General features: G+C 42.7%; 6 protein-coding genes across 7 annotated transcripts; 4 read left to right on the top strand and 2 right to left on the bottom strand.

The window, feature by feature from the left end:
- Nucleotides 1-9,990, bottom strand: LOC108597206 (protein DR_1172). 2 transcript variants are annotated; one of them, XM_017983526.1, is made up of 3 exons: nucleotides 8,822-8,844; nucleotides 919-1,101; nucleotides 1-863 (listed from the first exon to the last, which is right to left on the bottom strand). In XM_017983526.1, the coding sequence occupies exons 1-3, from the start codon at nucleotides 8,841-8,843 to the stop codon at nucleotides 376-378; spliced, it is 693 nt and encodes a 230-aa protein (XP_017839015.1). In that variant the 5' UTR covers nucleotide 8,844; the 3' UTR covers nucleotides 1-375. The 2 variants fall into 2 exon arrangements, with proteins under 2 accessions (XP_017839015.1, XP_017839016.1); XM_017983527.1 differs by lacking the exon at nucleotides 8,822-8,844 and adding an exon at nucleotides 9,844-9,990 and having other exon boundaries at nucleotides 3-863.
- On the top strand, nucleotides 5,352-6,648 carry LOC108597205 (mucin-7). Its single transcript, XM_017983525.2, has 2 exons — nucleotides 5,352-5,516; nucleotides 5,570-6,648. Exons 1-2 carry the CDS (start codon nucleotides 5,376-5,378, stop codon nucleotides 6,542-6,544), a joined length of 1,116 nt encoding a protein of 371 aa, XP_017839014.2. The 5' UTR covers nucleotides 5,352-5,375; the 3' UTR covers nucleotides 6,545-6,648.
- LOC108594617 (lectin-46Ca) lies at nucleotides 7,175-8,632 on the top strand. Its single transcript, XM_017983524.2, has 2 exons — nucleotides 7,175-7,384; nucleotides 7,444-8,632. Exons 1-2 carry the CDS (start codon nucleotides 7,211-7,213, stop codon nucleotides 8,470-8,472), a joined length of 1,203 nt encoding a protein of 400 aa, XP_017839013.2. The 5' UTR covers nucleotides 7,175-7,210; the 3' UTR covers nucleotides 8,473-8,632.
- Nucleotides 9,991-10,317: 327 nt separating the features above from the next.
- LOC108595960 (C-type lectin domain family 12 member A) lies at nucleotides 10,318-10,914 on the top strand. Its single transcript, XM_017981247.1, has 2 exons — nucleotides 10,318-10,417; nucleotides 10,480-10,914. The coding sequence occupies exons 1-2, from the start codon at nucleotides 10,403-10,405 to the stop codon at nucleotides 10,876-10,878; spliced, it is 414 nt and encodes a 137-aa protein (XP_017836736.1). The 5' UTR covers nucleotides 10,318-10,402; the 3' UTR covers nucleotides 10,879-10,914.
- A 114-nt stretch (nucleotides 10,915-11,028) lies between these two features.
- On the top strand, nucleotides 11,029-11,745 carry LOC108597755. Its single transcript, XM_017984464.1, has 2 exons — nucleotides 11,029-11,139; nucleotides 11,192-11,745. Exons 1-2 carry the CDS (start codon nucleotides 11,047-11,049, stop codon nucleotides 11,651-11,653), a joined length of 555 nt encoding a protein of 184 aa, XP_017839953.1. The 5' UTR covers nucleotides 11,029-11,046; the 3' UTR covers nucleotides 11,654-11,745.
- A 27-nt stretch (nucleotides 11,746-11,772) lies between these two features.
- LOC108595127 (centrosomal protein of 131 kDa) lies at nucleotides 11,773-15,938 on the bottom strand. Its single transcript, XM_017984465.2, has 7 exons — nucleotides 15,855-15,938; nucleotides 14,222-15,797; nucleotides 14,049-14,169; nucleotides 13,854-13,991; nucleotides 12,416-13,492; nucleotides 12,068-12,361; nucleotides 11,773-11,984 (listed from the first exon to the last, which is right to left on the bottom strand). Exons 1-7 carry the CDS (start codon nucleotides 15,879-15,881, stop codon nucleotides 11,852-11,854), a joined length of 3,366 nt encoding a protein of 1,121 aa, XP_017839954.1. The 5' UTR covers nucleotides 15,882-15,938; the 3' UTR covers nucleotides 11,773-11,851.
- Between the last annotated feature and the right edge of the window lie 744 nt (nucleotides 15,939-16,682).

The raw sequence follows: 16,682 nt of genomic DNA on the forward strand, positions 1-16,682 counted from the left end.
GAATATTCACTTATCAAAAGCATAGCTCATAGTATTGTTTTTCATTTTACATCAAATGCTTCAAGGTAACAAATTTAAATCGAAACAAACTGAAAGAAGAGAAAAACTATTAATTACAATTTAAAATTGTGTGTGTGCACAAAAGCTGCGCTGCATGAAATATAAAATTAGAGCGTTGTACAAAAATACATAATCCATGAGTTTTATATGTATATATGTAATACATCAATATCAAGCAATCACATTAACTGGCACTCGTTACATTGAAGCAAATATTATTTATGTTATGTTTGAATTTTTTGTTTAGCCTTTTTCTGTTTTGTTTATACATGCATAAGAATTTAATTAGAGACTGCAGCGGCAACTGCAAACTGCTTATTTGCCAAGATTCAGTTTGCCCAACAGCTGTGTGGCCTGTTGATTGGCACTGTCCTGTGCATGACTAGCCGCATCCTGAACGTTCTTCTCCAGCTCGCCACGCTTCTGGTCCACATACTTGTTGGCCTCCTGCATCTTCTGGTCCACAGCCTGGCTGGTTTGCTTCATGGCACCATCGATGGCGCCCTCGGCCTCCTTCAGCTTCTGATCGGCTACAGATTCGGCGGCCTTGACGCTCTTGTTGATTGCCTCATTGGCGGCCTTTTTGGTCTGATCCACAGCATTGGCGGCGGCGGCGCGTGAAGATTCCGCAATGTTGGCTGCTGCCTGCTTGGTGTTCTGGGCAACGTTGCTAGCCTGTTGCACGGTGTTGTCCACAGCCTGCTTGGTCTGATTGACAGCGCCAGCAGCACGATTGACGCCCTGGTCAAGAGCCTGTCCAGCCTTTTGAGCTTCAGCAGCGGCCAAAGCAGCAGCGTCCTTAGCTGTAATAAACAAATATTATAAATAAATGTAAAACAAAGATTCAGCTGCGCTTACCTGTGCTGGTGGCCAACTGTTCCGCCTCGCTCTTGGTCTGCTGCACGGACTGTCCCACCTTCTTGGCCTGCTCCTCGGCTAGCCGCTGTGCCTCGACAGCTTTGTCGCTGGCCATCTTCTCGGCCTCATCCTTCTTCTTGCTGAACAAGTTGGCGGTCTTGTCGCCAAAGTTCTTCAGGGATGCTAATGAAACAAAACACAACAAATATTTCTAGTTTTAGTACAGCTCAAAATAATTCTTACGCTCAGCAGGCGCCTTTGGCATTAACTCTGGAGCCTTTGGCTCGATATCAACTTGCGCTAATGTCTTAGTTTGCATCGAAATGTCTGCCCTAGTCTCAGCTGCAGCCTTTGGCATTGAATGTGCCCAATCTTCAAGCCTCGACATTGGCTCAGCTTGAGTCTTTGTCGGAGCTTCAGCTTTTGGCATGCTCTGTGGCTGAATCATTGACTGAAACCAATCCGGAGCTTCGTATCGCTTGCCTGTTGACTGCGTCTTTGGCTGAGTCTTCCGGCTTTGGCAGTTGACTCAGCGCTTTAATCTCAGCTTGTGCCCTTGGCTTAAATTCTGGAATCTTTTGTTCAAACTTAACTGGCTCTGTCTTGTGCGCCGACTCGCACTTGGTCTCAGCTTGTGCCTTTCGCTTTAACTCTGGAGACTTTTGCTCGAATTCAGCTTTCGCCATTGGCTTAGCCGGAGATGCTTCTCTTGGTACAAATTTTGGTATTGTCTGTAGCCAATCGTCTGCCTTCGGCTTGGGCTCAGCTTGAGTCTTTGTCTGAGTCTCCGCCTTTGGCACTGACTGTGTCTTGAGCTCAGTTTCTGCCTCTGTTTGAGCTGCTGCTGGCACCGGTGCCCTTGGCTTAAACTCAGGAATCTTTTGCTCGAACTTGGGCATGGTCTGTGGGTGAGTTTCCGCCTTGGGCGTTGCCTCGCACTTGGTGTCAGTTTGAGTCCTTGGCTTGAACTCCGGAATCTTTTGTTCGAATTTAACTTGTGCCACTGGCGAAGATTCTTCGCTTGATGTTGGCGTTGGCCAATTCTCTGTCTTTGGCTTTAACGGAAATTCAGTTGTTGCCATTGAATTTGTCTTTGGCTGAGTTTCCGCCTTGGGCGTTGGTTCTGACTTGGTGTCAGCTTTTGCCACTGGGTTAGCCGGAGCTTCTGCTCTTGGCTTAAACTCTGGAATCTGTTGTTCGAACTTTACTTGTGTCATTGGCTTGGAAACTTCTTTCTTTGGTTCTGTCTTGGGCTTTGGCTGAGCTAGAGTCGTTGCCATTGAATGTGTCTTGGGCTGATTCTCTGTCTTGGGCGTAGACTTGATCTCAGCTTGCTCCTGTGGCTTAGCTGTTGCTGGAGTCGGTGCCCTTGGCTTTGGCTCTGGAGCTTCAGCTTTTGGCTTAACTGGAGCTTCAGCTCTAGCTGCAGCTGGAACTTTTGGCGCTGACTGTGACGAGTCCTCTGCCTGCGGCTTTGAATGTGCTTGACACTTCACTGTCGACTGTGGCTGAGTTTCTGCCTTAGACTGGGCTAGTGTCCTTGGCATTGACTGCGGTGCAGGCTGAGCCTTGGGCTTTGATTGCGATTGCGACTGAGACATTTTAGCAAGGCTAATGAATGCAAACTAAATAATAAACTAGCAACTAATCAAAATTTATAGGCAGCGCCTTAATCAGTTGCAGTTTGGCTTATCGGCAAATGATGAAAATTAGTAGACATGCTAATTGCCACAGCATAAACAAATTTACTTTCACGCCTTTCGAAATCGTCTAGCATGAACCAATCAGATCGTAACTACATGTAACGGCAAATATATTTATAGCATGACTGAGTGACAATAATTGTGCGACTTGGAAACTGCGCAATATTAACGGCGCCTAATATAAAATAGATTTAATATATAAAAAGAAATGAAACACTATCAATAATCTAAACGAAAATAAACTGGAGCAAAGTCTAGTTTAGAAAGCTCAAGGGGTATACTATGCACACTTGAGGCTCTTGAGCCAATTATAGAGTATCTAATAAATATAATTAAAAAAGAATTAAGAACGGACAGGGCGGTGACAGCATTTTCATTGTCTCATTGCGGGCTGCTGCCTGCATTCCCATAAAATGACGTGTGCGCTCACTCAAATAGAAACATTGTGCCATTAAGCAGACCCCAGCGAACTACACACTGCGCTAACTACCTTGGGTAAAGGGTAGAGAGTAGTAGTGTGGCGCAAAAGAATTTTTCGATATTGTTGCTTTATGCATTTAAAGTAAACAAAGCGCAAAGTATTTGAATAATTTACAGTATGTGATGTCATAAGCAAATGAATTTAATAGTTTTTTCCTTCACGCTTTCGTTGGCTTTTAGTTGTGGCCGAGCAAGTGTTTATTTAGCTAAAACTAATGGCGTTTTTAAATATAGAACTAACATTAAAATAACAATGAAACATGCATGCAATTTTACACATAATTTATATATTGCAAATAAACGCGATTCGATTACCACACACACACAGCAGTTCATTTGCTAAAACGCAATAAACAAAATGTGCTTAAAGCATGCGGCGTAGTTTTAGGTTCAGTTAAAATATATAATATATAAAAATAAATATGCATAGCAGATTTTCTTTACATGAGTCATGCAAAGTGCTTGAAATCAATTTAATTGCTAGCAGCTGAAAAGTATCGAATTAGTTCAATGCTCTGATTCAAATTCAAATATTTGGAAAAGAAATCAATTTCGTTGAAATTCCAACACATTCTACATATGTAAATCGTTGAATCAAAAGCTTTCTAAACATTTGCGTAATAGAACAACGCGTATTGTTTGATATGCTGTGGTCAGCAACAACAACAACAACAACAGCGATAACAATAATAATAAACCGGCTAGAATGCCATAACATGGCCATAAGGTAACACAATAAGCCAAAGTCAGAGCGGCAACGCAGACTCTCTTTCGTCCATGTCTATATACAACACAGATTCATTTATATATATATATATATATATGTACTTATGTCTGAACATGTTTATAGCAGTTAATGCGCAGAAGCGCTTTACACAAAAACCTGTACTAACAACAACTGAAGCCAAGCGCGACAAATTGAGTGAGACACACACACACACACATAGATACAAAACTACAGGGTATAGGGTATGGGCATTCTATGAGTAACTATTCAAAAACTCAGCCAGTTTCTCAAGTTTTCTGTTCAGCACGCCGGCGTTTTAGGCCATAATAAAAAAAAAAAAACAAAAAGATACATTGCTTATGGCTGCGGCTATGTATCAATAGCTGGGCTGCTGCGTCGTTGATTCTGTTTGTTGATGATGTCATACACACAGACAACTAAAGCGAGCATGTGGCTGTAGCTACGGATGACTAAAGATACTTTTCTACACGCAGAAAAAAGAAATTGTTGATTTGTTGTTAAACAAAATGTAGCAGAAATAAAACTATGTAGAGTTGCTACATAATAATTGCTCAATTTATTTTTAATAAAGTTTACATTTACAAAAGCTTTATGCGAAATAAAAAAAAGTAAAAAAGTGACATGCTCCAATTTTAAATAATTGCTTGCTATATCTTTTTGTCAATCTCTTTTTTTTTATTTTGTTAATGCATTTGCTATGTAATTTATAAAATATAGCTTAGCAATATTCTTGAATAATTGCTTGCATTTGGGTTTTCCCCAATCCTTGCAATCTAGAAGCTTATCAAATCTATAAACAAGCACATAATTTTAAATAATTTTTAAATTTAATCTAAAAATATTTTTTGTAATCCTTTTCTTTTATCGTCCACTGTCCATAGTTGATATTAAATAAATAAATAAATTTCATATTTTTAATCTATTTGTAAGTTAAATACTCAAATGTAGATTTTGTTTAGACTGCGATTTTATTCTCAGTGTAGTAGTGTAGTAATAGTGGCGTGTTGAGTAAAATTCGCACGCATTCGCAATTTGTTTTAGCTTGAAGCTTCTCGCTTTATTGTCGAAGGTCAAAAAGTATGAAAGTTAGACAATTGGCAACAAGCCCAATATGCCAGCATGTCCTGTAAAAGGGCTGATGATGTCATATGCTTAATGTAGACAAAGGTGCAAAACAAATCGATAAATGAAATTACAGTTTCGTGGCAAGGGCAAGGCCTAGCGAACTGACCTTGCTGCTGACACTTGGCGTTCAATTAATAATAGACGCATGTAACCCCCGAGTCTGACCCATAAATAACTCTGGGATAGAGTACAAATTAGCTGGCACCAATGTTGCTGCAATCATTTGTTGTATGCTTAATTAAATTACATTTGGAATGCCCCCGCTGAGCAAAAAGTTTTGTTTTATCAAAGTTTTGTAAATTGATTGAGTGCAGCCAAAATGCGTTTGGCACGCTAGGAGAGGATATAAGTACAAGAGGGAGCAAAAGCAGAGCGCATAATGTGTGCATAGGTCGCAAGAGATGAAACATCTAATAATTGCGATCATTGCCGTGCTTAGTGCGGTGCCTCAGCAGCAGTTCCTCAGCTCTGCGGCTGCAGGCTGCCCACGCCGCTATCTGAGACGCATCAATGGCAAATGCTACTACTTTTCGGTTAAAAAGGTGAGCAGGCTATACCAAAATTATTATATAAATATTACTATATATGCTTGCAGTTGAATTGGTATGGCGCATTGAACAATTGTTTGCGCAAGGGTCTGACGCTGGCCGATCTCAGCAATCCCCGAGATTTCTACGGCGCCATTGACTTTCTCAGCTCCAAAGGCAATACGGAGGACTTTTGGTTCGGTGGCAACGATTTGCATCATGAGGGGCGCTTCCAGTACATAAGCACTGGACGCTTGGTGCGCTTCTATAGCAATTACAGCATTGTGGAGCCGGCGGAGAACTCCGAGTGCGATGATTGCTTGGAGGTGCGCATACGCTCCAATATCACCGTTGTGGCCGATGACAACTGCCTGGAGCGGCAGTATTTCATATGCTCTGAGCGCTATTGTGGACCCGGCGAGGGTCCGCAAGCTGCCAAGCCGCGTCATCACAGTCACGAGCATTTGCATCACTTCCATCATGACATTGGTGAGGCAAGTGTGGCCGAAGATGATGAATTTGAAACGCAGGATCCAACGCGAGATGACGACGCGCATGAGGACAAGTCTGAAGAGGCCGTTGCCATTGATGATGTGACAGATGCAGCTCCAGCTCCTTCCGGTGCTAGTGGCGAAAAGGCAGATGCGGCCGAAGGTGAAACCACTGCTGCTGAGGGTGAGGGTGGGGAAACAACTGCTGCGGCAGAGGGACAAGAGACAACGCCAGAAGGAGGCGCGTCGGCGACAGCAGAAGGAGATGCTTCGGCAACGACAGCAGCAGGAGACGCTGCTTCGCCAGCAGAAGGAGACGCTACTACCCCAGCGGCAGATGCTTCGCCAGCAGAAGGAGACGCTACTACGCCAGCAGAAGGAGATGCTACTACGCCAGCGGCGGGAGACGCTACTACGCCAGCAGAAGGAGATGCTACTACACCAGCGGCAGGAGACGCAACTACGCCAGCGGCAGGAGATGCTGCTTCGCCAGCACCAGATGCGGCTCCGCAAGCGCTAGAATCGGCTGCGCCAGCGGCTCCGTCAACATGAGATGGATCAAAATGAATTGAGTATAACAAATAAATGAAAAACAATTTGAGTGTGTCAAATATAAGAATCAGTTGTCTCTATGGAATAAAGCTGTCTGACTCGATTTGGGTTAAATAAATATATAATAGAACTAGAAATAGATAGTTGAGTATGCAATTAACGAAAAAAAATTTGTACTATTTAATAAAATGCTAGAATGCTTAGCAAAAGGATTAAGTTATGTTTAGAAGTAAAAAGTACAAAAAATATAAAACAAAAATAAAGCTCGACAAAGTTAGAAATTCTGCTTTTTAATTAGAGTGGGTTTTAATAATTTTGTAGTGCATTTGCTAAATATTCTGCCCAAGCAAAAGTTGCTGAAGAGCATTCCAACTACAAAATACCCTACTGAGAGTTCAATATGCAATCGACTAGCTCTGCTAAAAGCAGTACATGCCACTCTTTATTTTTAAATGAAGCATCAATTTACAAAAAACAAGCACAATAATTGCAAATTAATTGATTTATTGCTAGGCAGAACTATTACTAATTCGCAATAATTGATTTATATGTAATATTCATAGCACTGATGGGCATGGCAGATGCACTTGTCACGCCCTCAAGAGGGTATAAATAGAAGAACACACACAAAGTGTTAACAGTTTGTGCAGATAGCCGCGTTCAGCCATGAGGTTGCTGCAATTACTGATAGTGGCCCTAATCATCGCCTATCCCTGTGATGTGTTAGGCGATCGTGGTGGGCGTCGTGGCAAGGGTAAGAATAAGAACAAGAATGGTCCTTGTGGCAAGAAATACTTGCGCCAGATCAATGGCAAATGCTATTACTTTTCGGGTAAAAAGGTGAGCGGCTCCAAAGTTCGTAGTACTTCGCAGCTACTGACGCCAATTGTAACTTGCAGATGAACTGGTTTGGTGCGCAGAACAGTTGTCTGCGCAAGGGTCTTATGTTGGCCGATCTGGCTAACTTGGAGGAATATAAGGCGGTTCTTAGTGCACTTCGCACGCGTGGCAATATGGAGGACTTCTGGTTTGGTGCCAACGATTTGCAGACCGAGGGAAGATTCACATATATAGCCAATGGTCGCCTTGTGCGTTACTTTGGCGAGGGCACGGCGCCGGAGCCAACGCAAAGATCCAATTTGGATGACTGCATGGAGGTGCGACTGCGTGAGAATACCACCACGATGACCGATGACAATTGCCAGGAGCAGCAATTCTTTATATGCCAGCAGGCGGAAATAAAATGCACATTCCCAGTGGAGGATGACGAGGGCGATGGCATGCATCACAGCCACGAGCATTTGCATCACTTCCATCACGATCCTGCAAAAGCTGATAATAAGGGGAGCAACCAGGAAAGTCTGGAAAGCGATTCACGGCCGGCTGATAATTCGAATTCAGCGGAAGTCGGAGAGTCGGAGGAGGCCAAAAAGTCCGGTGAAAGCCCAGAGAATGCGGGTCAAGGTGGAGAGGGTGAGGAAGAAACGACCGGAGATGATAACGAGGCGACAACGGAAGCGAACGCAACTACGACTGCTGAGGGCGTAACAGGAGAAGGAGAATCTACAGCGGAAGGAGCAGGTACGGGAGAAACTACAGCTGCACCAGCAGAAGGAGCAAGTCTGCCAGCAGGAGAAGGAGAATCTACAACTGCACCAGCAGACGGAGCAAGTGCGGCAGCAGCAGAGGGAGAAACCACAGCTGCACCAGCGGAAGGAGCAAGTGCGCCAGCAGGAGATGGAGAATCTACAGCTGCACCAGCAGAAGGAGCAGCTTCGCCAGCAGGAGGCGGAGAAACTACAGCCGCACCAGCAGAAGGAGCAGCTTCGCCAGCAGGAGGCGGAGAAACTACAGCTGCACCAGCGGACGGAGCAGCTCCGCCAGCAGGAGACGGAGAAACTACAGCTGCACCAGCGGAAGGGGCCTAAAGCTAAAGACGACGGAAAACCTCAAATAAAATTAGCCGACCGTCTCTAGCGATTAAATATAGTGTGATTTGTTTGAAAGCAAAGAATAAAACGGAAAATATAAAAAGTGTGACTAGGCCAATGTATTTGTATCAACAACACTTGGCATCTAAATAAATAAGTGAACTTGATTGTGCCTACTGATTCTACATTTTAATTGGGATTTGGGAATTGCGTTGTCAATTCAACTACAGATAACATTATACTAGCGATAATAATTTTGCATGCTATATGCATGATTTGGTGCAATAATTTGTTTATGACCAACTATAATAATTGCAGGAGAGGATACTCTAATATAGTTACTTACATTTAGAAGCATCTGTTTGCATTGAGTGAAAACAGAGAGTTAAGTTAACAGAGAGTACATTATATTTTCAGCATATTAATATGTATATAGAATATATTTATAATATATTAACTAGCGCAGTGGCAGTGAATTTGTAAGCCAATCGCATTAATGTCGAATTGGAACATATCTTAATATTTTTTCAAAGAAATTTTCATTTTTAAACGTCAAATATTCTTTGTTCAGACAAAGTGCAGCCTTTATTTTTCTCATAGAAAAAACATAATAAATTAGGCAACACATTGCAAATACTTGTAAAATATTGCTAACATCAAATTGTCTTTAAGAAATATCTTGAAAAATAATAATAAATATATGTTTCAAGTTTTTTTATACAAAAATGCGAGGTGAGTTCAATCGGATTGCAACTTATTTTTGTTGTCATATAAAAAACAAAATAGTAAAAGTTATCGCATTTTCGTTACTTTTGAGCACACCTCGCACATATGCTAAAAATGTAGCAATATAGCTACTTCTATAATTATATAGATATGTATATAAATGGCATCATTTTAGGTGTGGGCGAGATAGAACTGACGCGTATATACGTCTGTATGTACTTATGTATATGTTTACTGCGCCATATATAATTGGCTTAGCCAAGCTGTAGCCGTATCATCATCATCATCATCGTCATCCTCAGCACAAAGTCACTTTAATATCAGTTAATTAATTTGCCGCATATGTTTAAAGTTTTCTTAACGTTCACGCTACTCCTTTCCTTTGTACCACTGCCTGACGATGATGTAATTCAATAATAATCCTGCAATGCGGTCATGGCTTGGTCCAACAACAGTCACCAACTCTATTGTTGTTGCTGTGTCTTTGACTTTCGATTTTTATATTTTATTTTTTAGACGACATACGTACATACACACGCACGGAACATACTAGAAGTATGTTTATATATACTATAAGCTATTAATACCTATACGTATGCAAAACTTTCACAAGAGTTGTGAGTGCGTTTGTTTTCTTTTTACCTGTAAGCGAACTGAACATATTGTCAGATTGTGTTTAAAATTCAATTTGAATTTGATGTATGCGGTTAGACTTGTTGTTGTCGGCGAGTTTGTTCACACAGCGCGTTTAAGTTTAAGTCGTTCTGACACCGTTGAGAGCACAATAACGAATAAAATTTAAACTCAACTCACGGAATTCTAATGAGATTGCAAGCTTGAGCGATGGCTCTCAAACTGTCGTGTGCTTGATTTCAAACTGTGCAGCGAGTATTATCCACAATGATTTGTGCGAGCAGTGACGCTAGATGGCGCCAGTGAAACGTTCGCTTAAAACTTAACGTCTTTTATTTTACTACCAATCAATTACAATTTATACGATTCTTAGCTTTTAGTTATGCATATTAACTGCATGTAACGCTTTGATTTGATTAAATTTATTTAAATGGAAAGGTCCCTTTACGGAGTCTTATTTATGTTTTTACTGCTAGCAATGAAGCAACAATCACATCAACCAATTCTCATATTTGCACTTGCTTGTGTATTCACTTACTTTAAATTATTTGAATGTCGATGCCATTATATGTCGCAGGAAGAGGTAAAAATTAATTATGCCAGTTTATTACTATTTTATTACGTAAATATGTTTTATTGTTGTAGAAAACTTGGCAGGAAGCTCTGGACGCCTGCATAGAACAGAAGCTATGCCTGGCTAGCATGGCAAAGAAAAATGCTTTTAAGGCTGTAGAAAAAAGTAAAAATGATAGTGACTTTTGGATTGGTGTGCGACGGTATAAGTTAAATAACTTCAGATACATTGATTCACGGAATATGGTTACCTATTTACCAGAAAAATCAGAATTATCAACTGAGCATCGTTGCGGCTACATAACCAAAGATGGAAAGCAATACGTTTTGAAATCTGGAAGTTGTGAACAACGTAAACGTTTTCTCTGCGCCAAGGCAGTGCGCTGTGATGGCAAATTGACAAATAGTTATTATGGCATTGGCTATGCCGGAGAAATAACTTGTGCAAAACCATGCCCACTATTTTCCTAGGCCACGTATGTTTCATTTATAACAAATAAATTATAAAAGCGAGTGCAACAAATCAATTTTGTTTAGCTTTAATATGATTAGCAGCATTAGCTAAAGCAAATGTAAGCCATAAACTATTGTAAGGCATATTTCTGATATAAAGCAAGTGGAGTCAACAACGCAGTCAGCATGAGAATATTATTATTAATTTCAATCATTTATTTAAACTATATGCGCGAGGCAACAGCTGCAGGATCCTGTCATTATTTCAGTGAAAAAAAGGTACACAGCAGTTCAAATTTGTACACTTAATTAATATATAATTGTTTTTAAGATGGACTATTTTGATGCCTTGTTTACCTGCCAGAAAAAGAAACTTTGCCTGGCCGATTTCAATACACAAGTGTTAATGAACGAAATTGGCAGCAAGCTACCTGCATATAAGCGAGAAGATTATTGGTTTGGTCTAAACGCATACGAGAAACCCACTTTTAAATATGTATCTAATTTGGAGAACATGGTTTTTATGGCGGAGGGCGCAACGCTTGATTATAGCAAACCTTGTGCCTATCTAACTCCCCGAGCTAACACGGCCTACACTTTCAATTCAGCTCCGTGTTTTCTGTATAAGCACTTTGTTTGCTCTGAAGCTGAAATGTGCAATGGCATAGCAACCAAAAGCGCCTTTAAGGCAACAGTCTCGGACGAATTGCCATGCGAAATGAGCGATGAAGTAAGAGAAATCTTTGGCTTGCCGGAAATCAAAAAGGTAAGAACTGGAAAGAGTACAGGTTAATTTTCAGTAAAAGACTGTATGAAAAAACAGGAAGAGTTGCAAAAGGATTAACAAAGACAAAATTGAAACCTGGACAAAATTGTAAATAAAATGCCTGATTATTTTCATTTAGCTTCTTTTATTATAAAAATTATAGTTCTAAACTAAACTCAAGCTTATTGCGTTCTCACCAGTATCGGTTTGGTTTGGTTTATATCCTTACTTGACGCAGTAATCCTTGCGCTGCTGGCGTATGACTGCATTCAGTTTAAGGCACTGCTGTCGCAGATTATCATTGTCGCCCTTGAGCACTTCGATAGTCTCCTCCTGGCGGTGTATGGTTTGATGCACGCTACAATGAAATGAGAACAAAATAGAATTGATTCGACACGTGCTAAACTTTCTAAAGATTTGCATATGCTGTGTGGTGTTTACCGCTTTTGCAGCTCTTCCATTTCCTGCTTGTGACGCTCGTTGATGACGGCCAACTCGCTCTGTATGTCGGCATTGAGATTATCGCGCAGCTTGTCGCGCTCATTGATAATGTCGCCGCACATTTTCTTGCTGTGGCTCAGCTCCAGCTGCATCTGCTGCACCTCAGCCTGGCCATTGCGCACTTGAGCGTCCGCCTCGGCGAGCTTGCCACGCGTTTCCGCGTACTTTTCACGCAGCGACTTCTCCACGCTCTCGGCCACATTCAAGTCCTTTTCATACTTTTCCTTAAGGCGGCTGTAAGCATATAATTTGCATTAGACTGCATTGCACCCTATGACGCTTACTTACAGCAACTTTTGTTCATGCTCCTGTGCAATCTGCAGCGCATCCGCCTCCATGCGCACCACCAGCTCATCCAGCTGACGATCGCGCTCCACTCTATAATGCTGACGTATGGCATTCTCCTTCTCCGCCTGCGCCTGCTTGCATTTGTTCTCATACTCTGTTTTCCATAGCTCAAAGTCGGCCAAGTATTGCTGCTCTATGCTGTTAATGCGATTCTGATACTTCTCCTCCTGCTTGGCCAGTTTCTCTTGCATTTCAAACTTGGCCTGCTCCAGTTCATTCTCCTGCTCACGCAGCAGCTCCTGCCGCTTGCTTTGAGAGTCGCTCTCCTTCTGCCGCAGCTCTGCCTGCAGACGTTCACGCTCTGCAGCAAAGTCTTCGCATAGCTTTTGCTTTTGCTGTGTCTGCGCTTGTTGCTCCTCCTGCAGCTGTCGCTCTAGTCTCTCTCGTATGGCATGACGCTCCTTTTCTATTATAGACTCACGATCCTGCGCACAGCTCTCACGTATGCTGGCCTCGATCTGCTCATGCTTTAGACGCGCTTCCTCCAAAGCATCCAGCAACTGCATTTGATGCGTGCGCTTCAGCTCCGTAATCTCGCGCTGATGATCGCAGTTCATTTTATTAATCTCCGCCTCCAGTCCCTTGACTGTCAGCTCCTTAATTTTCTTGGTATTCTCACGCACCCAGCGCTCGCGTCGTATCTTCTCACCAGCCATAGTTGTCTCCTTAGCACGTGCCAGCTCCGTCTCCAAGCGATGCTCCCAGGCTGTGTTTTGACTCTCTAAGCGGCGTGTAAGCGCAGCGACCTTTTCACACAGCGTACCCTTGTCCTTCAGCAGCTGCTCAATGAAGCCTTGATGACGCGTCACCACCTCCTCGTAGTGTTTCTTCTGCTCGCTGAGCTTGCTGGCATTGTTGGACTTCTCAGCGCGCAGCGACTTTTGCTTCTCCGTGCGCAACTGCAGCACGTGCTCCTTGGACAGATGTATGGCATTGGCCAGCTCATTTGCACGCAGACTCAAGGCTATAACGCGTCGTGCCAACTGATGATTGGGCAGCATCAACAGCTCGGACAGTCTAAAAAACATAAATAAATAAAAACGCAAGCAATCTTATGTCCTAAGTCTTTACTAACTTAAGCTGCAGATTTTAATTTGATATTAATGCTTAAAAGTAATTTTGATTATTAAAATAAAAATTATGTCATGTTAAATTTGGTTATATATAGATAAAATGTTGTAGGATTTTTGCATAAATTAATTTTAATAATTGAATGGGAAACAAAAGTTGATTGACGCTAAAAATAACTCATGTATTTTTTCACTTATCTTGAAAGCTATTTTAGGCTGCAATTTTGTCTATCTATTATTTACGGATCTGAATATTAGCTAACTTACTCATTGCCAATTAGTAATAATAATAATAAGTTATTACTCACTTGGGCACTTCGTCGGTTACGTCGGGCTCTACGACAAACTCAACCTCAGAGCGATGACTGTCCGGCATGGAGCGTCGCGTCTCCATTAATGTCTTGTCACAGCTGCTTTCCACATTATTCAAATACGCCAATATATCTCTGTTGAATAGGCAAATATGATTATGAAGTTCTATTGCAGCTGCAGTCTGAACTAACTTGTACTTGTCACCGCTTTCGGGCACTACGCTGCCATTATTCTGACTTACAGTCTCCACCGAGGCTGTGCGAGAGTCTAGCTTAAGATTCAGCTCACTGGGCAAGCGACCAGCATAGTTATCTGCATAAAGTTTGAATCAATTAAAGTCGTTTGGTTTTGATTTGTTGACTACCTCGCTTCTTATCCTCTTCAATTTCCTTTATAACAGACACAATCTCATCGTAGGTAGAACCTCTGGAATCTTCATTCGATTTCAGCGACAACTGCGAGGCGCTGTCATTGTCCTGCGCCTCCTCTAGCTCATCCAAGCCCTGCTTGTGCAGCTCTTCGAACTGCGCCAGCGCCTGCTTCTGCTCATGCATGCTCATCCAGCTGTCCACCTTATCCAGATTATATTCACTCAGCTTGCGCTCCTCACGCAGATTACCTACGCTGACTGCTTTTTTTAACTTTAAGCTATGGGACAAGCTTTTGATTGCAAACTTTGTTTTGTTATTAACGTTTCTGCTTAAGTCCGCGCTGGCTGGCTTGACATTTTCCTTTTTCTTGGTTACTAATGGAGCTGTGGCTGCAACTTTTAGGTAGTTGCTAATAACTGAATCGGAGCTGGCATTGCCAAAGTGCTGGCGCCGCTCATCTGGCATAACAGGCAAGAAATTGTTCTCTGCACCAAAGTTGCGTTGACTTGCCGCACGTGGTGGCGCCACAAGCGCATTGCTTTGATTCGAATTCAAACTGGGCGCTTCGGATAAATTATTTTGCTTATCCTTGGCTGCATATTTGTCTAGATAAGTGGGCAGCTCTATGTTGTTCAGCGGCTCCAGTGGCTTGCAGACCACTTGCTTGTATTCTCTGATGACATTCAGTTCGGGCGTGGCAACTTTTGGTGGCAGCGGCACTTGCGGCAAGCTCTGCGTTTCAGCAAAGCGACAGCTGGGCGCATCGCAGGCGCATTTAACATCTGTAGTGGGCTCATTGCTGCTGGCCGTGGAGCTGGAGCGTGTGCTGCAGGTGCAGTTCTCCGAAGGACACTTGGGATACTCATACGTTTCAGCTAACACCTCAACGCTGTCCTTGGCGCCAGCTGGTGAGCCAAAGTGCACAGTTTTCTTCTGCGCAGACTCAGCAGTTTCGGGCTTGTTGTTGTTGTTGTTGCTGTAGCTAAAGTTAGGCAGCGCAATAGGTCCAGGTGCGGAGATGCTGCTGGTGCGCAGCTCCTGCTTATCGTTGTCGCAGTCACTGGAGTCGCCCACATCATGCGCTGCATTGGGCTTGCTAAACGACACGCGTCCTGGCAAATCGGGTTTGGCTGACTTGGGCAGTGGCCAGCACTTAAGCTGCTCCTGGCTAACAGGCATGCTGACTAGGAAGCGCTCCAGCTGCTCTGCCTCGCTATGTGGCGACTTGGAGCTAAAGTCCGACTGTTCGTCGGTGGAAGAATTGCAGGCGCTGCGGCAGAGCCAGCTGCGTTTAATGGGCTCGTCCAGCAGCGTCTTTAGCAGATCCGTGGAAGACACCTGACGCTGTTTGCTTAGTCGCAACTCCTTTTCGGCAAAGTAAGCGCTTAGTTTGCGCCCAAATTTGGGATCTGCCGACTGTGGACGACCCAAAAAGGGCGACGAGCGACTGCGCTGCTGCAGAAAGTTGGCAGAGCGTGGACGAAAATGCGGTGACGAGTTATGCAAAGTGCTCAACGAGCGACTGTTGTACTTAACCTTCGTCGTTTTTTGTCGTGTGGCAAGGTTTATCTAAGCCAACAAATTAACAAGTTAGTTGTAGTTGCAATGGCTGCTAGATTGTCTTACCTGTGAGCCCTTAAGACATAGATCCATAATAGCAGCCAATACTGCAGCCACTCAACTAAAACCTTCGCCTTACTGACAGCCCAGCCATAGCCAACTGATTTTCCTTACTGCCAGACAGCTTTGTTTTGGCCAAAAAAATATCGTCAACAACCCGCCCCTAGGCTACTTTATCGATTAAACGCAGCTCACATGTGGCCGGCAGATGTTGGTCAGCAATGCAACCACCCAAGGGGCGCAACTTGGACATGCCGCATAGCCTGGTTGCTATGGCGAAGGTCACGCTTTATAGTCGCAGGTGTTGTGTGTTACTTGACACGTGCTTAGTTTCCGAATAAAAAAACAATAAGCTTACTTTTATTTTAAGACATTAAAATGTTAAGTTCATTAATGTTTTATGCTTTGCTGCCATCAATCAAAGTACGCAATCTAATTAAAGCTAAGCTTCGTGCTTAATGCGAAGGACGTTGATGTCAGAGTTCAATTGCCAATATACAAAAATAGCAAATGGTATTGAGTTTTTAAAGTACAGTATACGCTGGCTAAGCTGATTTTAGAATTTAGAATTATAAGTAATAGTAATGATAATAAACAAAGTACAAGCAAACTTGCTTAATTGCTTTGCTTTTGTTGCTGGGGATCTGCATATAATTAATAATTTATATATGGCGCGCAACAAGACAAAATCTATGTATATTCACATATATGTATATATAAAAATAGTCGATCGATGTTGAGCTGCTGACGCACTTTAGACAACTGACCTGCAGTCGAATTGCAGCAGCTGCTGCACTCAGCTGTGGGAGAGGGACTCTCGCTTAGCATTTGGTT

This window comes from Drosophila busckii, chromosome 2R (genome assembly GCF_011750605.1).
Source record: "Drosophila busckii strain San Diego stock center, stock number 13000-0081.31 chromosome 2R, ASM1175060v1, whole genome shotgun sequence".
NCBI lineage: Eukaryota > Metazoa > Arthropoda > Insecta > Diptera > Drosophilidae > Drosophila > Drosophila busckii.